The following is a 21,055-nucleotide window of genomic DNA, read 5'->3' on the forward strand; positions in this document are numbered from 1 at the left end:
GGTTTATGCATAGATGATCGACTTTCATGGAAGCAGCAAGCTGATTAAATCCGTAAAAGAATAACATCCAGTCAACATGTATTAAGAAGATTCTCACCATATCTTGATTCTGAAACCATAGGGGCTGTATATTATGGATTAGTGTACCCTTTCTTGTCTTATGGAATAGTACTGTGGGATGGGACATGCCAAACTAATATGAAAATGGTTTTCATACTGCAGAAGCGAGCCTTCAGGATCATAGCAAAAGTAAAATCAGGAACTTTTTGCAAACTCCTGTTCATTACACACAATATTCTTACAGTTTATGCCATGTACACACTAGAAACTATAATGCTAATGAAAGAAGACACTAAGATCACAAAAAGAAACATGGATATTCACAACTATGAAACAAGGCATAAAAAAGACTTTCATAAGGTTAACAGAACATTAACTTTAACAGTGAAAAGCCCCTATGTCAAAGAAGCTGTTTTTAATAACTTGTTACCAAATGTAGTTAAGATATTAATGTGGGATACTTTTAAAAAATTAGTCAAACAGTGGCTTATTCAAAAATTCCCTTACACCCTGAATGTATCATGAATTATAATGTAAAAAGAAATGATGTAAACTAAAAAAAAAATGTGATTGTAAAAACTTTATACTTAGTTGATAACACAAATGCATGTAAAATCATGTGTTATGAGCAGTAAATTGAAATTGAAATTCTAATTCTACACTGTACAGTGTTTGCTGTTTTCATATTGAATGTGTGACAGACAAGTCATTTGGTGCACTATTAATTAAGTCTCAGTATTTGTACACAAAATCAGATTAAAGCTAATTTAATCCACTTATTTGTTCTCACTAAGAAAATAAATTAAGAGATGTTAAACACCTAGAGACCCCAGTGGAGTAATTTATGATGCTGTTACAGTGATTAAATATAAACATGTAACACACACAATGGGGATTTTTTATGAGCATTTTGTTTGTTCCATGGTAGTGGCAATCATCACTAGGTCTGCAACAGCATTGGAGATGATTGCACACTTTCTATTAGAAACAGTTCAAAAGTAGTATATCAGTGTGATTCATGAATCAGTAGACAGGTGTACCATATCCAATAAATATTCCTTCGTTGAAAGAATGTACCAGTAAATTGTTACATCAGCAGTAAATATAAAAAAAACATAGCAGCCTCCTGATGGTTCACTATGATATTAGTGTCCTTAAAACATTATGAGAGGTGACAGAAGTTATATAAAACATGTTATGCTAAATTGCTTCGCACAATGAGAAAATAATGTAAGTGTTGTTGTTCTCCATGATATAGTAAACTGTATCTGCTTCTTTTTGTGTGCAGCATTGGTGATGAAGCTTGCTAACAATGTACAAAAGTTGTTTTATCAAAATCTTCTGTAGAAGCGGTGTGTTTCACAGTAGCGAAGATGAACAAGTCCTCATAGCTCTTAAGTTATGCACTTTGAGACCATTTTCTTCTTGTTTTGGTCCATGCTACCACCTATTAAAATATGGAAAGCAAAGTGCTTGCAGTAGAAGAGATTTGTTTCACAGTATCAAAGATAAAGAAATGCTTTAAGTTCCATGTTTTATGAACAGGGTTCAAATGCATTGTAAGTGTAATCAATTCTCGTTCTTCCTGAAGCAGGATGTTTCTCATTTCAGGGCAAACTGATGTGATGTGAAAACAATGTTACAGTCTACCATGGAATTTGGTATAAATTTTAATTAATTTCTAAGGCCTAGGAAAGTAAAATTACCTAGTTTTCTACACTGACAGAAAATGGGTTTGTGACATTATCATATTGTGCTTGCACTTATACATATAGCCAGACATCCCAGAAACAACCAACTGTATTCTTTGGGATATGGGGTTTTTGGATATTTCAGACTACATAGTGTACTTCCAAGATCGCCCAAGAGACTAGAGATGCAATTCTGTAGTAGTTATGGACAACCAGCATTGCTAGATTATTGAGTGTAACAAGTTGATGCAGAAGAGTTTAGCCATCTCAAACTTAGCCAGCTTTCTAATTGTGTAATGAGGTGAAAATGTGCGGAAAGTTCTGTAGCACAAAAAAAGATAGAACTGCCCATGTGTTTTGATCTTTGTAGGTTGTGAATGTTTGAAAAGTTGCTTGAGGTGAGATGGCTTGTGTGCCTCAACAATACAGATAGCCATACCATAAGTGCAACCATAATGAACGGATATCAATGGAGAGGTCACACAAGCATGTGGTTCCTGAAGAGGGGCAACAGCCTTTTCAGTAGTTGCAGACAAAACAGTTTCAGTGATTGAATGATCTGCCCTTGTAAAATTAGCCAACAGCTTTTATGTGGTGGTATGGCAAACAGTTGAAAGCAAAGGGATATGGTTAAATGATGCTGGCACTCTCTTTAGTAAAATAATCTGGAGGTAAAATGGTACTCGTTTTGATCTCTGGATCTCAGGAGGGAGTCATCATCAGGAAATCAGAACTGGCATTCTACGGGTGAGAGATTGAAATGTTAGATCACTTTATGAGATAGATAGGCTAGAGTAACACAAGTTTATATGCCACCTAGCTCAGCAGTTGATGAAGATATTGAAGGAAAGTACAATGCAATAAAAGAAATATTTCATGTAGTTTAGGGAGGAGAAAATTCAGTTGTGATGGGGGACTAGACTTTAATGATAGTAGAAGGAAGAAAGGTAAAAATGGTAGGACAATGTGGACTGTGAGGGAGGGAGAATAAAAGAGGAAGCTGTCTGGTAGAATTTAGCATAGAGCATAATTTAATCATTGGTAATATGTAGTTAGAAAACATGGAAGGAGGTTATATACCTGGATACACACAAAGGTTTCAATCAGATTACATTATAATAAGACAGAGCTTTTGAAACCAGATTTTAAATTACGTAACATTTCCAGCTGCAGCTGTGAATTCGGACCATAATTTATTGGTAATGAGCTGCAGATATAAGTTGGAAAAATTGCAGAAAGAGAGGAAATTAAGGAGATGGAACCTAAAGTAGATTGACAGAAAATGCAGAATGGCAAAGGGGAAGTGCTAGGCTGTAGGAGTGTGTAACTATGGGAAAGATAGATGCTGCCTACAGGAGAATTAAAGAAACTTTTGGAGAAAAGAGAAGCTGTTGTATGAATGTCAAGGGCTCAGATTGGAAGCCAGTACTAAGCAAAGAAGGCAAACCTGGAAGGTGAAAGGAATATATAGATGGTCTGTACAAGGAAGACTAAATTGAAGGCACTGTTATAGAAATGAAAAAGGAAGTAGATGAAAATGAGATAGCAGATATGATACTATGAGAAGAATTCAGTGAGAATTCTGGATTAGATGATAGTACTTCAGAAATACTGAGATCCCTGGTAGAGCCAGCCATGACAAAAGTATTCTGCCTGGTGTGTGAGATGTATGAGGCAGACAAAATACCCTCAGACTGCAAGAAGACTGTAATAATGTCAAGTCCTATGAAGGCAGGTGCTGACAGATGTGAATATTACAGAAATATCAGTTTAATAAGTCATGCTTGCAAAATACTGACTTCAGTTATTTACAGAAGAATGTAAAAATGGGTGGGCTTCTGAGAAATGTAGGGACATGGGTGGTAATACTGACTCCGCAATTTATCTTAGAACATAGGTCAAAGAAGGAAAACAAACTGTGTTGCATTTGTAGATTTTTTGGCAGTATTGACTTGAATACACTCTTCGAAATTCTGGAGGTAGCAAGGATAAAATACAGGGAGTGAAAGGTTATTTACAATTTACACAGGTTCCAGGCTGTAGTTATAAGAGTAGAAACACATGAAAGAGGAGCAGTAACTGAGAAGGGAGTGCAACACAGTGGTAATCTGTCCCTTATGTTGTTCAGTCTGTACATTGAGCAAGAAGTAATGGAAACCAAGGAAAAATTTGGAGACAGAATTAAAATGGATAGTGACCTGAAAAGACCATGAAATGAACATCAGTAAAGGTAAAACAAGGCCAATAGAATGTAGCCAAATTAAAAGAGGTAATAGAGAAGGAATTAGATTAGGAATTGAGACACTAAAAGTAGTAGATAAGTTTTGCTGTTTGAGCAGCAATAACTAATGATGGTCAAAGTGCATAGGGTATAATATGTAGACTGGCAGGAAAAGCATTTTTGAAAAAAGAGTAATTTGTTAACATCAAATGTAAACCTATAAGTATAAACCCGGACGCTAATATTTAGAAAAGGATAGATTGCTACTCACCATATAGTGGAGATGTTAAGTTGCAGATAGGCACAGTGAAAGACTGTCAAACAAGTAAGCTGTTGGCCAAAAGGCCTTCTTCCAAATTAGGCAACATACATACGCAGACTTACGCAAATGCAACTCACACACACGATGACTGTCAACGAGAGACAGTGGTCACGTGTGTGTGAGTTGCATTTGCATCAGTGCATATGTGTGTGTGTGTGTGTGTGTGTGTGTGTGTGTGTGTGTGTGTGTTTTTTTGTCTAATTTGGAAGAAGGCCTTTTGGCTGAATGCTTACTTTTTTTTTTGCCTATCTGCGACTTCTCCCTCCGCTATATGGGATATTGGCATTATTCCGTCGTGGATTTTCCATTGTGTAAATCTGGGTGTTAGGAACTCTTTTCTGAAGGTATATGTCCAGAGTGTAGCCCTAGTGTGGAAGTGAAACTTGGACAAGAAGCAATTCTGACAAGAAAAGAGTAGGAGCTCATGGAATGTGGTGCTACAGAAGAATGTTGAAGATTCGATGGCTGTATTGAGTAACTAATAAGGAGGTTCTGACTTGAATTGGGGAGAAAAGAAATTTATGGTACAACTTATCTGAAAGAAGGAATCGGTTGTGGGATACATACTGTGACATGAAGGAACCATCAGTTTGGTAATGGAGGGAAGTATGGGAGGTAAGAATTGAAGAGGAAGACCAAGGGAGAAATACAGTAAATAGGTTCAAATGGATGTAGGTTGTAGTAGTTATTCTGAGATGTGGAGGGTTGCATAAGATATGCACCCCCAAAAACATATGTTTTTCATATTAGGTGCGTTGTGCTGCCACCTACTGCCAGGTACTCCATATCAGTGACCTCAGTAGTCATTAGACGTCGTGAGAGAGCAGAATGGGGTACTCTGTGGGACTTATGGACTTCGAACATGGTCAGGTGATTGGTTATCACTTGTGTCATATGTCTGTATGCAAGATTTCCACACTCCTAAACATCCCTAGGTCCACTGTTTCTGATGTGATAGTGAAGTGGAAACGTGAAGGGAGATGTACAGCATGAAAGCATATAGGGCAACCTTGTCTGTTGACTGACAGAGACCACTGACAGTTGAAGAGGGTCATAATGTGTAATAGGCAGACAGCTCTCCAGACCATCACACAGGAATTCCAATCTGCATCAAGATCCGCTGCAACTACTATGACAGTTAGGCAGGAGGTGAGAAAACTGGGATTTCATGGTCGAGCGCCTGCTCATAAGCCACACATCATGCCAGTGAATACCAAATGATGCCTCGCTTGGTGTAAGAAATGTAAACATTGGACAATTTAACAGTGTAAAAACGATGTGTGGAGTGATGAATCACGGTACACAATGTGGTGATTCGATGGCAGGTTGTGGGTATGGTGAATGCCCGGTGAACATCATCTGCCAGCATGTGTTGTGCCAACAGTAAAATTTGGAGACGGTGGTGTTATGGTGTGCTTGTGTTTTTCATGGAGGGGGCTTGCACCCCTTGTTGTTTTGTGTGGCACTATCACAGCACAGGTGTACGTTGATGTGTTAATCACCTTCTTACTTCCCACTGTTGAAGAGCAATTCGGGGATGGCGATTGCGTCTTTCAACACTATCAAGAACCTGTTCACAATGCATTGCCTGTGGTGGAATGGTTACATGACAATAACATCCCTCTAATGGACTGGCATGCACGGAGTACTGACCTGAATCCTATAGAATACATTTGGGATGTTTTGTAATGCCGACTTCATGTCAGGCCTTACCGACCAACATCAATACCTCTCGTCAGTGCAGCACTCCCTGAAGAATGGGCTGCTATTCCCAAAGAAACCTTCCAGCACCTGATTGAAAGTATGCCTGCAGGAGTGGAAGCTGTCATCAAGGCTAAGTGTGTGCCAACACCGTATTGAATTCCAGCATTACTGATGGAGGGCACCACGAACTTGCAAGTCATTTCTGCCAGGTGTCCAGATGCTTCCGATCACATAGTATATTAACATAGAGAAGTGCATCAAAACAGTCTTCAGACTGAAAACCACGATAACAACATTTCACATGTTAACATAAAAGACCTTATGTATGTTCTGCTTAATTTTCAAGGGATTGATCAGAGATGGAAAATATAATGCTTATTGACTGGCCTGCTTAGATTCCTTACCTTAAACTGATTAAAGATTTATACGTTATTTAGGAATAGCAACTACTTACGATACGTCAAAGACCTATCTTGATTGTGGCTCTCATAAAGAAGGAACTTCTTGTCTATATATATCCACTTTCATCAAAAACTTTGAGACCATCCGAACTAGAATTATTTGATCATGAAGCAAATCATTACATCGATATTTCAAGGAATGCTGGTCTCACACACACACACACACACACACACACACACACGTGATATTTGCAATTGTCTATAATTATGTATAATATAATACTGTGACTTGTACCCATGGTCTAGGGGTAGCGTTTTTGATTCATAATCAAAACGTCTTCGGTCCCGGGTTCGATCCCTGCCACTGCCCAAATTTTGATAAATAATCAGCATTGGTGGCCGAAGACTTCCGGCATAAGAAGTCAGCCTCATTCTGCCAACAGCCTTGTCAAAGAGGGCGGAGAAGCGGATAGAGGTTCAGGGCACTCTCTTGTCCTAGGGGTGGGAAATTGCTCCTAAAGGCGGAAGAATCAGCAATGATCAATGGCATGAGGATGCAGAAGGCAATGGAAACCACTGCATTAAAGACACGTAATGTGTATCCACAGGACATGTGGCCTGTAATTGAAGAAGTGTCATGATGATCTCTTCGTTGGCAAAAGATTCTGGAATAGTCCCCCATTCGGATCTCCGGGAGGGGACTGCCAAGGGGGAGGTTACTATGAGAAAAAGATTGAATAATCTACGAAAGGATAACGTTCTACGAGTCGGGGCGTGGAATGTCAGAAGCTTGAACGTGGTAGGGAAACTAGAAAATCTGAAAAGGGAAATGCAAAGTCTCAATCTAGATATAGTAGGGGTCAGTGAAGTGAAGTGGAAGGGACCCAAGGATTTCTGGTCAGATGAGTATTGGGTAATATCAACAGCAGCAGAAAATGGTATAACAGGTGTAGGATTCGTTATGAATAGGAAGGTAGGGCAGAGGGTGTGTTACTGTGAACAGTTCAGTGACCGGGTTGTTCTAATCAGAATCGACAGCAGACCAACACCGACAAAGATAGTTCAGGTATACATGCCGAAGTCGCAAGCTGAAGATGAACAGATAGAGAAAGTGTATGAGGATATTGAAAGGGTAATGCAGTATGTAAAGGGGGACAAAAATCTAATAGTCATGGGCGACTGGAATGCAGTTGTAGGGGAAGGAGTAGAAGAAAAGGTTACAGGGACAAGGAATGAAAGAGGAGAAAGACTAATTGGGTTCTGTAACAAGTTTCAGCTAGTAATAGTGAATACCCTGTTCAAGAATCACAAGAGGAGGAGGTATACTTGGAAAAGGCCGGGAGATACGGGAAGATTTCAATTAGATTACATCATGGTCAGACAGAGATTCCAAAATCAGATACTGGATTGTAAGGCGTACACAGGAGCAGATATAGACTCAGATCACAATATAGTAGTGATGAAGACATTAGTCAGGAAGAATCAATACGCAAAGAAGTGGGATACAGAAGTACTAAGGAATGACGAGATACGTTTGAAGTTCTCTAACGCTATACATACAGCAATAAGGAATAGCGCAGTAGGCAGTACAGTTGAAGAGGAATGGACATCACTAAAAAGGGCCATCACAGAAGTTGGGAAGGAAAACATAGGTACAAAGAAGGTAGCTGCGAAGAAACCATGGGTAACAGAAGAAATACTTCAGTTGATTGATGAAAGGAGGAAGTACAAACATGTTCTGGGAAAATAAGGAATACAGAAATACAAGTCACTGAGGAATGAAATAAATATGAAGTGCAGGGAAGCTAAGATGAAATGGCTGCAGGAAAAATGTGAAGACATCGAAAAAGATATGATTGTCGGAAGGACAGACTCAGCATACAGGAAAGTCAAAACAACCTTTGGTGACATTAAAAGCAACGTTGGTAACATTAAGAGTGCAATGGGAATTCCACTGTTAAATGCAGAGGAGAGAGCAGATAGGTGGAAAGAATACATTGAAAGCCTCTATGAAGGTGAAGATTTGTCTGATGTGATAGAAGAAGAAACAGGAGTCGATTTAGAAGAGGTAGGGGATCCAGTATTAGAATCGGAATTTAAAAGAGCTTTGGAGGACTTACGGTCAAATAAGGCAGAAGGGATAGATAACATTCCATCAGAATTTCTAAAATCATTGGGGGAAGTGGCAACAAAACGACTATTCACGTTGGTGTGTAGAATATATGAGTCTGGCGATATACCATCTGACTTTCGGAAAAGCATCATCCACACAATTACGAAGATGGCAAGAGCTGACAAGTGCAAGAATTATCGCACAATCAGCTTAACAGCTCATGCATCGAAGCTGCTTACAAGAATAATATACAGAAGAATGGAAAATAAAATTGAGAATGCGCTAGGTGACGATCAGTTTGGCTTTAGGAAAAGTAAAGAGACAATAGAGGCAATTCTGACGTTACGGCTAGTAATGGAAGCAAGGCTAAAGAAAAATCAAGACACTTTTGTAGGATTTGTCGACCTGGAAAAAGCGTTCAACACTATAAAATGGTGCAAGCTGTTCAAGATTCTGAAAAAAAGTAGGGATAAGCTATAGGGAGAGACGGGTCATATACAATATGTACAACAACCAAGAGGGAATAATAAGAGTGGACGATCAAGAATGAAGTGCTCGTATTAAGAAGGGTGTAAGACAAGGCTGTAGCCTTTTGGCCCTACTCTTCAATCTGCACATCGAGGAAGCAATGATGGAAGTAAAAGAAAGGTTCAGGAGTGGAATTAAAATACAAGGTGAAAGGATATCAATGATACAATTCGCTGATGACATTGCTATCCTGAGTGAAAGTGAAGAAGAATTAAATGATCTGCTGAACGGAATGAACAGTCTAATGAATACACAGTATGGTTTGAGAGTAAATCAGAGAAAGATGAAGGTAATGAGAAGTAGTAGAAATGAGACCAGCGAGAAACTTAACATCAGGATTGATGGTCACGAAGTCAATGAAGTTAAGGAATTCTGCTACCTAGGCTGTAAAATAACCAATGACGGACGGAGCAAGGAGGACATCAAAAGCAGACTCGCTATGGCAAAGAAGGCATTTCTGGCCAAGAGAAGTCTACTAATATCAAATACCGGCCTTAATTTGAGGAAGAAATTTCTGAGGATGTACGTCTGGAGTACAGCAGTGTATGGTAGTGAAACATGGACTGTGGGAAAACTGGAACAGAAGAGAATCGAAGCATTTGAGATGTGGTGCTATAGACGAATGTTGAAAATTAGGTGGACTCATAAGGTAAGGAATGAGGAGGTTCTACGCAGAATCGGAGAGGAAAGGAATATGTGGAAAACGCTGATAAGGAGAAGGGACAGGATGATAGGACATCTGCTAAGACATGAGGGAATGACTTCCATGGTACTAGAGGGAGCTGTAGAGGGCAAAAACTGTAGAGGAAGACAGAGATTGGAATACGTCAAGCAAATAATTGAGGACGTAGGTTGCAAGTGCTACTCTGAGATGAAGAGGTTAGCACAGGAAAGGAATTCGTGGCGGGCCGCATCAAACCAGTCAGTAGTAGACTGATGGGAAAAAAAAAAAAATAATAATAATAATAATAATAATAATACTGGAAAGGCCATAATTACTGTGAGGAACTGTGAAAAAAGTAAAACATACGTACCATGAGGTAGATTTTCAAATTACATTTTAAAATTTGAGATCTATGCTTCTCATTTTTATTGGTATCTTCATTGAAAAATTAATCTACAAAGCAGTACATATATTTTTGAACTGTGGCTAAGGAAGTTATACCGAAGTTCTTTTCAATGTGGTGTTCACTCATCAAGTGTGAAGTATATCTCTGAGAGTAGAGGCTGTCAGAAAAGTAAAGAATGGGGCAATTTCATACCGTGTGGCAATATATGAAGCAAACCTTTAAGATATCTACAATTAGATATCAGAATGGATATTCAGATAATTGTTATCACATGAGGCACTAATTGATTCCAACACTATGTCATTGTAACTTCTGAATTCTCCTTGTGTTTGGTGAGAACACAAGTTGATCACTTCCTGTCATGTGTGCCTGCATTGCAGTTGCTTTCATACCCCATTATCTCCTGTGGTGTAATATATATGTGACAAAACAAGCTATATGCTGAATCAGAAACTGATTTTTGTGAGCAATGATCTTAACGATTGAGATATCCATATGTACCTCACAGTACACCTCACATTTTCACACCATCAGTACATCTCAGATATTTTCCAGACCCCACAAAGTTTCATCTGAGTACCTTATTGGACCAGCACCTTTGGAGAAAGTATATGGTGGAGGATGGCTTAGTTGTATCTTAATGGGTATTTTGAGGATGAGATTTTCACTTTTCAATATAATGTAAGGTGTAATGAAACTTCCAAGCTCAGTCAGTGTATGCCTTATCCTTTCTTCCAGAGGTGATAATCTAGAAACATATACAGTGGAATGTCTGTGTAATGCGAAAAGTTGGAGAGAGGCACTTGTGGATTGAAACTTTGAGCAGGGCTGTTTTTTGTGCAGGACTAGGTGAGTCAGTAAAACATTGCTTACCAAAGGAAAAGATATGTGTTGGAGTTCCATGTCTAGCAGACACTTTTAATCTCTCAAGAAGTCTGTAACGGAGTAGATTTTCTGCATATCGAAGATTCACACATGTTTTAAGGCATCATCATCAAGTTGAACAACTCTGTGGTATATTGCATTTTGATAGCTATTTTGTACACATACTGTTTGTTATTTACTCTCTTGATTGTTGATGTGTATTTATTCTCATTTTATTTCAGGCAGAGTGTGAAAATTTGAGGGCTCAGTTGGCTACTGTTACAGAAAAGTACAATGCTTTAGCATTGCGTCATATACAGTACAAAGCTAAGCGTAAAGCTCAAATAGATGAATTAAGGTAACATGATATAAAATTCTATATGTCAATAGTAAAAGTATTCTAACAACTTCTCATTACAGTTTCATCAGTGAAATATTCATTTTTAAACTTTGTACTTGTGATGCACTGTGTTATTTATGTGTCTATTTCCATCATGAAAGAATGTTGTTACTGAACTTCAAGTAATTAATATTTTCACTATACACTACCTAAATGTAATTGTTTATTTATTTATTTATTTCCATCATAGAGACAGTTGGGTTGAATTCATTAAATGGAAAACCATATGAGTTCTGACATGATTGTTGATTTGGATGTGGTTTCTGCATTGATCACTGATATCATTGCTGTTCATTTAATTCAGTTCACATATATCCCTTGTGGCAGAGTGAGCCATTATTTTCTCCATTTCTTCCATTCCCTCGGTGGAGTTATTCCCACATTCTGTGTGGGAGTGTCTCTGGTAATCTAAGAGACTAGTAGGAGCTGTGGTTATCCTGACAGAAGCATTGATCAAGGAATATTTATTTTAGCCATTATATAAATTATGTGTGCATTTGACTGCAGTAAATGTTAATATGTTTTGGTATCTCTGAGCAGAACGTATAGGTCCTTGATATCTTTCTTTAATCTGATAACTTATGGAGGACATCTAAGATTCTTTAAATTTTATCTGATTATTTTTTTTTACCAATACAACTGACTGATAAAAACTACGGTTAAATAATTAAAAGAAATCCCCATTTTCATTAGTATTAGAACTACTGTTGGTTTATGTGTACAAAGACCTTATTAAATTTACTGTGGATACTTTTCATCTTTTATAAGTGAGTGTCACTATGTGGCACTATCCACTGGTCTGAATTAATCTCTGTGGATAGAACATCGTGATCAGGGACATTATTTTCTAGTTCTAATTACTAAGTCCTCCCTGTTTAATCTTATAACAATGTAATCAAAGACATACCTGTACATCAGGTGCTATTCTTGCCGGTGTTAAATTGACATTTGTATAATCATAGCAGGCTAATATAACCTATACCTGTGGAACATAACCTAAGATGCTTTACATTATAGTTTTAAGAGATTTTATTCACATCTCATATTATTAAAATGTGTTTTCCTTTATCAGGAGTTCATCCCCAGCTGACATTGCCATTATTCTGATGAGATAATACGCCAAGACAGTGATAAAAATGTAGTGGTAGCATGGTATCCAAAATCATAATATTCAGTCTTGAACATTATTATGGTACCATTATGTACATAGCTGTGAATATGTACATAGGAGATCCATTGCAGCTTAGCTGTAAAGATACTACAGTATGTAGTTGGATAGAAAACTTAACACCACAAATTATTTTGTAAATATAATGTAATTAGCTAGATAAAAAGTCTACTCACCAAGTGGTGGCAGAACACACACATACAAGGCTATAATTCTACAAGCTTCAAAGCCAATGGCTCCTCCTTCCAACAGAAGGATTGAAGGGGAAGGAATAGGAGTGAAGGAAAAATACTGGAGAGTTGTAGGAGAAGGGGTAGATTTTGAAAAAGTCTCCACTGACCTGCAGTTCTGGGTGACTTTTCTGAAATCTATACCTCTCAATTGCTTTTCCTTCACCCCTCTTCCTTCTTCTTCAATTCTTCAGTTGGAAGAACGCCCACTGGATCCAAAAGTTTGCATAATTGCAACCTTCTTTTGTATGGATGTTCTGCTGCAGCTTGGTGAGTAGATTTTTTATCCATCCAATTATATTATACTGTCAAAAATTATTTTGTAAGTAACTTAATGCGGTGGACAAACTAAAACAATGCGTACTGATGTACACTGTACATAGCTATTTTTCAACATATGCACTACATCTCTCAATACATATTTCACATAAATAAATGAATTTAATCTGGACACAACTGTCATGACCTTGACAGCGTACTGGATCATGTGCTTGAGGCACTGTTTGTACAAGGTCAAGACTGCATAATCATCAGTGGAACATTTTCCAGATGAATTGTGCAGCCTTGGATTGAATGGATGCCTACCATTGGGCAGTGCATTGTTTTAAAGCAGTTATACATTTGCTGCTTCAGACACTTGTTATAAAGAACTATGAACCATATCAGATTTCAGTGTGCACTTAGGCATTGGAAATCATCCCATTTGGATGAAATTTCACTAAAACACTTTACATGTACATATACATAATCTTACACTGATACTACTTAGTAAAATCATCTTGAGGTTCTAGAAATATAAGGTAATCAAAACTCTATGAACTGTTGACAGCATTCTCCCTCTATTTTGACAAGTGATGACTTCCTGACTGCCATATTGCTGCTGGCACTATTGTTATACAGCTGTTTATGACATCATTGGTACCTAGACCACTACCATACATAGATCAGTGTATTTGATCTGCACCTTCTTCAACCTCCTTATGACTGGGTACCATTTCATACTCATCTGAGTGTCAACTTCTTCCCCATCTCTAAACCACAGAGCTGCAGAAATTCAACCTTCTTGTTCCTCAGTAATGTTCATCTCACTTTTCATTTCTGAAATTCCATGAGATGTCTACAAGCTCATTTTCTCAGCACGGGTGGTTCAGTTCTTGTAACTGGTATTTGTCATCTAATATAATATTGCTACTTTTTGTTCCTCAGTGTCTAATGTTTTGACAACACGAGAAGCGGTGCGAAACTGGATTGCATTCACAATTCACACCTCACTCTCATTGGTTGACATACGTGATGTGTGTAGCCTATCCTCTTCTCTGAGTAATTAGCTACATCGATCTCCCAAAAGCTTCATCTCTAAAGACTATTGCTGGTTATAGGAATTTATTTGTCTATTTCTCTACTCTTGAAATAACTGGGTACTCGCAGAATAGTTTCAGTTCGATCACGATATATTTTCAACTTTCACAGGAAACAACTTTACCATTTCTCATACAAAAATGTAAACTTCTGCAAGTCAACTTAGTCATCAAACATTACACTCAATTAAACACTTTCATAATTGCATTGGCTTGAAAACCAAATATTTCGTGAACATCACGTGTATTGTGTCTCGTACAGGTCTAAGACATGAAGTAAGTTAAAAGTCTATAGTCAGTTGTTCATTTTTCTTTTTTACAGTAATCACATTCACTAACACAGCAAAGAACAGCATATAATTACTCTGTGTTCTTTCAGACAGCGTCTGTGGCACTAGCAGCAAACACTTATCATCGTCAGTGGATCGCCACTCTTACAGACTGCTCATAACAAACTTCCAACCTGCACATAGAAACAGGTGGCACAGTAGATACACTTCCACTCCCCCATTTATATATAAAATATCTTGTGTTTGAGATGGTAGAAGGATGAGTGGTTCTATAATTTACACGGAAATTCTTGAAGCACTACATATCCCTCCCCTCAGCTCGAACATGCAATATTTTTGTACGTAATCACCACGTACTTTAATATCACGCAGGATAACACTTCATTTTTCAACAATACATTTTTTTCTATTAATAACCATCAATACTTTTGTTCTTATTACCTAGTCATTCCTTGTTTCCATTTTCTACAATTATAAAATGTGAACCTTTCAATCCATGTTGGAGTTAGCTCTTTCAATATTTAAAATCGAGAAGACCCGAATTGTTCTGTTTTCTGCTCTTTTTTCAATCATAAATTCCAGGTGTGTATGACCCATGAGTAATCTACTGTTTGTTCCTACTTTCCGTACTGCCTATTCTAAGTATGTACTTATTTATTGCTTATTGTAGTTTCGTGGAACTCTGGGTAAAATAAAAGTGTTCTCTCTCTTTTTGACACTTGTAAACTTTAAACGTAGTAAGACTGATGATGCATAGAATTCAAACTGACCAGTCTAATTCCTATAAAATGTGTGACTTCTGTCATGATACTGTCCTTTTCCCCTTTACAAACAGTACCTATACCTCACATATGGGTTGACCCTATGAGTGCACTCTCTCTTTCCGTTTTGGTAGGTACACACCTCTTAATTCCTATTCTCCTATGGTACAGGTCAATCCCCTTCTTGGTGCCCCTGTCCACACAGTATAGGTCAGCCTTTCTTAGTTCTGCCTATCTGCCTTTTATATTCAATATATGCTGAATGTGCCCCCCTTATCCTTCCTCAGTGGGCCTCATGGTTCATTGCCCTAGTATACATCTTTAGTACACTATCATTAAATAACCTCTGGTAAAGTTACACATCTATTTTACACCTCAACTCCACTTTCTAATACTCCACCTAATACCCTTGAGTCCTCTTCCATCCACTTTCTAATACTCCATCTAATACCCTAGAGTCCTCTTCCATGCCTCACTTCTATCACATAAGCAGACACTATGTCTGCACATACTGTTCAACTTATAGTAGATGATATGTCTACCTGTATTAACCAACACATAGTAGATACTATGTCTACACATAATGATCAAGTCCCACTACTCTATAACTCACCAGAGTATTTACTATCCTGGCTTTTCTCAGATGGTTATTACGATTAACACCAATTTGACTTATCACTGTTTTATAATTATTACACCAGCTCTCCTGCTCCTGTCTCTCTAGGCACATGAGTTGATTTCTACCCTTATATATATATGATATATATGATATGATATATATGATGATGTGACTTACCATACGAAAGCGCTGGCAGGTCGATAGAAACACAAACAGAATATGTCTGCTTGTGTCTGTATACGTGTGGATGGATATGTGTGTGTGTGTGTGTGTGTGTGTGTGTGTGCGCGAGTGTATACCCGTCCTTTTTTCCCCCTAAGGTAAGTCTTTCCGCTCCCGGGATTGGAATGACTCCTTACCCTCTCCCTTAAAACCCACTTCCTTTCGTCTTTCCCTCTCCTTCCCTCTTTCCTGATGAGGCAACAGTTTGTTGCGAAAGCTTGAATTTTGTGTGTATGTATGTGTCTGTTTATGTTTCTATCGACCTGCCAGCGCTTTCGTATGGTAAGTCACATCATCTTTGTTTTTAAATATGTTTTTAAATATATTTTTCCCGCATGGAATGTTTCCCTCTATTTTTATATATATATATATATATATATATATATATATATATATCATTATAATAGAAGGAAACATTCCACGTGGGAAAAATTATATATAAAAACAAAGATGAGGTGACTTACCGAACGAAAGCGCTGGCAGGTCGATAGACACACAAAATTCAAGCTTTCGCAACAAACTGTTGCCTCATCAGGAAAGAGGGAAGGAGAGGTAATTTTGTGTGTATGTTTGTGTTTGTTTGTGTGTCTATCGACCTGCCAGCGCTTTCGTTCGGTAAGTCACCTCATCTTTGTTGGAAACATTCCACATAGGAAAAATATATCTAAAAACAAAGATGATGTGACTTACCATACGACTTACCATACCATGGTTGCTAAGATTGAAGAAGTGAAAGAAGATAGCCCAAAGACAGGAACCCCTTTCCACCCCCCTTGCCCAGGATCCCTACCTCGCCGGTACTTGAGTGAGAAGCTGGAGGAGGTATGGTGTTAATCATCTCCTACAGATTGGACATTCTCACCTTCACCCTTGAGGCCCCCGAAGAAACTCTTTGCAACACCTACGGGCAGCAAATGGTGAAGAATCAGTCACACTTGTTTGTGAGGGTCGTTTGGAAAGTGTGGTGTATGTTCTGTGTTAGCAGAGATTTGTCTATTGGTGGAAATCATGTTATAATCTACAGTACCAACCCTTTCCAAAACTAATACAAACCTTTACCTCACATTTCATAAAAGGTATAAAATATTCAATACAAAATAGAAAATTATACACTATGATCAATTAGTTGTTTAGTTATTCAGTTTATAATGTATTTCATACACACATAAAATACTCTGTTCAGTTTATATCATCTCGATATCACTCTGTTTGAATAGTACCATGATATTATTTTTCCACTAATACTATATTCTACTCATTTCATTTCATGTTTAGAGATCACTGTTTATCCGTGATTCTCTTAAGTCTATTTTTTTCTTTTTTTTTTTTTTTTTTGTCATATCCGGTTTTCTATGCACTAAACTTATAGGATAGTTTAAGAATTCATTAATAGATAACAGAATAGTTTAAGATTTGAAGAGAATTTGGTGTATGAAAACTAATTTTGAAGAAACACCGAAAACAACTGGGATCCAGCGGTCGTCACTCCGCCTGTCAAATCAGAATGTTAACGTCCCTGGGGGATAGATGTGACTCTGCCCAGATCCCATGGATCTGATCTGAATCTCATTCACTTGAGCAAGTGCAAACCAGTACTTGTTGTTAAATTTTGTGTGAAGGTCTCCCCACAACAAAAAAAATCACCACTTTACTTGATAACACAACATTAGTTAAAGTTATTCTATTTTCTACTCTATCCTGGATAAATTTGAATTCTTTCGACAAGTTGTCTATAACTTTGCTGGTATTATTAAATTTGGAAGAAGTAATAGTTGAAACATTTCCAGAGGTCATTCTCGCAGCAACTCCTCGATCTACCATTTCTTCAAATGGTTCCTCCAAGCTACATACACTTCTAATATAAAAGGTGGATATATTCTCTTGGAAATTCCATCCTACACTATTTCCTTGTATACTCACAACTCATGTACTGACACCTGTAATTTGTGATTGAATAATCGACATTAATTCCTTAGACGAATCTACACTCTCTTTTGAAGTACGTAAACCTTGTCTTACATTTTTGTGTTCATTATTGAACACGTCTTTTAAATATTCGAAGTTTTCAATAGGTTTTATTCTACATGATTACATTTGGCGTCAAATTCAGTTTCCAAAGCAACCATTCCTTTGCATCAATTGCATCAAATTCAGTTTCCAAAGCAACCATGCCTTTGGATTGATTACTAGATTCTTGGCTTTTAACATCTATTTTGATGGGAACAAACCTATGTTTGTCATTTGAATATTTAAAGTTTCATTCTGTCTCTGATTAAAGTCAGTGATTTATGTGACTACTTAAAGAACTAGTTAGTTCACTCTTTAAATCTAACTTCAGATTTTCAACTTTCTTATTTAAAGTGTCAAATTCAGTCTTTAATAAACCTATATATGTTGCTTGATTGTTCGAGGTTTCACTCTTGTTAGTTAAAACTTCACTCTGAGCATCTAATTTAATATTTAATTGGATATTCACTGAATCTAATTTAAGACTTAGTTCCTGTCTTAAAGCTGCTGAATCTGCACACTGGGCTTTATTTAAATTCACTACTTCAGACCAGTCTGGCATCTCCTTACTCACTTTAATAGCCATGGCTGGTTCTGAAGTTTCTCCTAGTCGCTGTTCTTGATCCATAATTTTACAGGCGTTAGACCTTGTGAGCAGTAAAAAAATTGTACTCTACTTATAATGACTACTATAATACAGTCTTACAACAGTTCCTTCAACTTTATACTCAAACAATTATTGTTTTACACTCACCTGGTGTAGAATCCTAGGCTGCATCGGTTAGCAGATGTGTATTCTACGCAGGAGAACAGCACTGTCGCCAGCGGTGTCAAATGTTGGTTTCAGTGTCGGTGAGCAGATGTGGAGTCAGCACTGGTGAGCAGCAACTGGTGTCTGCGTCGTTGGATGTAAGGCTGGTTACTACGTCGACATCAGTCGCGATGTGTGTGAAAGCTGTGTACTCTCCACATCAAATCTTCTTAGTTGAATTCCTCTTGGCGTAACTCTTCTTAGTCTAAAATATCGAAGTCTCCTCTCCGTTCTTTTGACGTTATTACTTTCTTAAGTCTTTTACTGTGTTGCATTCACAACTTTCTTCCATTTGGTTTCTTGGACTCAATCCAATTACTCGAAACAGTTCTCTTATCTTGTTATGCCTGGTTGCTGTGGCAACTCAAAATATCTTCTTCCCGTTTCCGTCTTAAAATTTCCATTTTCTTTGAATCCTGTCACTTAGGTTGCCACATTTTAATAGTTTTGTCGACACGAGAAGTGGTGCAAAACTGGATTGCATTCACAATTCACACCTCACTCTCATCAGTTGACTTACGTGGTGTGCGTAGCCGATCCTCTTCTCTGGGTAATTAGCTAAGTCGATCTCCCAAAAGCTTCTTCTCCTAAGACTATCAATAGGAATTTATTTGACTATTTCTCTACTGTTGAAATAATTGGGCACTCACAGAATACTTTCTGTTTAATCACGATATATTTTCAACTTTCACAGAAAACAACTTTACCATTTCTCATACAAACATTTAAACTTCCGCAAGTCAACATAGTCATCAAACATCAGACTTGATTACACACATTCATAATTGCATGGGATTGACAACCAAATAATTCGTGAACATCACATGCGTCTTGTCTCGTACAGTGCTAAGACATGAAGTAAGTTAAAAGTCTATAGTCAATTGTTCCTTTTTCTTTTTTACAATAATCACATTCACTAACACAGCAAATAACAGCATATAATTTGCGTTCTTTCAGAAAGCATCTGTGGTGCTAGCAGCAAACACTTGTCGTCGTCAGTGGACCGCCACTCTTACAGTCTTCTCATAACAAACTTCCAAACTGCACATAGAAACAGGTGGCACAGTAGATACGCTTCCACTCTCCCACTTATATTTAAAATATCGTGCATTTGAGACAGTTGAAGGACGAGTGGTTCTAGAACTTATGCAGAAATTCTTGAAGCACTACAAGTGATGTGCATCTAATGCTTCACTTCTGAAATTTCAAGATAGATCTACAAGTTGTTGTAAACACTTTCTCTTGACATGCGTGGCTCAGTTCGTGGGGGCAGGTATTTGACATGTGAGACAGTCCTTGTTTGGTGCAAGAGTGTCATCAGGACTGTGTCATTCCATGCTCACTGGTGATGGGTAAGAGCAAGTAGATGAAGCTTGTACATTCCTAACCTCCTAATTCATTGAAAACCAAAATGGATCTTATGAAGATCATGCATGTTCCTGAACTTTGTTGTGGTGGTCTTCTTACTTATTGTAATTTTGAATTACCTCAGCAAAGATGGAAAGGAATGCATCCACACCATGAAGGCCTTCTTTGATTCATACAATCAGTGGTATGTAGAGGATTCATCTCCAGGATGTCATTGCCAGCTGCTTTGTAATGCCGTATGGATGAAATCGTCCTCTACCTTTGTTGTCATCTGTCAGATTGTTAGATGCCCTGCATTTTGCAAAGCAAGTTACATGTGTACAATATTGTTCATTCATCCAAAAGCAATATTGAATCTCTATGTATAGATTCACATTTGAATCCTACAGGCATTCTGAATCACATAATCATTTCCTTGGAAAGCTGGCAGCATAGTCGCCTTATCAGTAGTGGAGAACTTGAATAATCAACAAAGCTGAGAAAGTACACAATGAACCCTGTGGCACTTCTGGAGGTGAATTCACTTATCCAATCTTTTCAGTATATCTGGATCATTTCAGAACGAATTCCATGTGGACTGCATGTTTTTGTTCACAAAATTGAAATGACAATTCACCACCTCCCAATTATTGATAATGCTATCACACACATCATCTTTGTTTGTTACCTCACTCTGCTATTGCCAGGGTCTGAGCTGATCTCATGTCATTTGACATCTAACATTGGATCTACTTTCTTCTGATCCCAATTTTTGGCTGCGATAACAAGACAATAACAAATTCTCATTTGTTCCTTTTTGCTTCACCTTTGTATATCATTGAATTATATGTCGATGGTATTATGTAAG

General features: G+C 37.7%; 1 protein-coding gene across 1 annotated transcript in view; it reads left to right on the forward strand.

The window, feature by feature from the left end:
* The window catches only part of LOC124712298 (MAP7 domain-containing protein 1-like), a 263,516-nt gene that overhangs the window by 222,390 nt on the left and 20,071 nt on the right, over window positions 1-21,055 (forward strand). Inside the window, exon 10 of the mRNA XM_047242625.1 lies at window positions 11,217-11,332. Coding sequence (XP_047098581.1) covers window positions 11,217-11,332 — 116 coding nt within the window. The remainder of the gene's footprint in view (window positions 1-11,216; window positions 11,333-21,055) is intronic.

This window comes from Schistocerca piceifrons, chromosome 1 (genome assembly GCF_021461385.2).
Source record: "Schistocerca piceifrons isolate TAMUIC-IGC-003096 chromosome 1, iqSchPice1.1, whole genome shotgun sequence".
NCBI classification, from domain to species: domain Eukaryota; kingdom Metazoa; phylum Arthropoda; class Insecta; order Orthoptera; family Acrididae; genus Schistocerca; species Schistocerca piceifrons.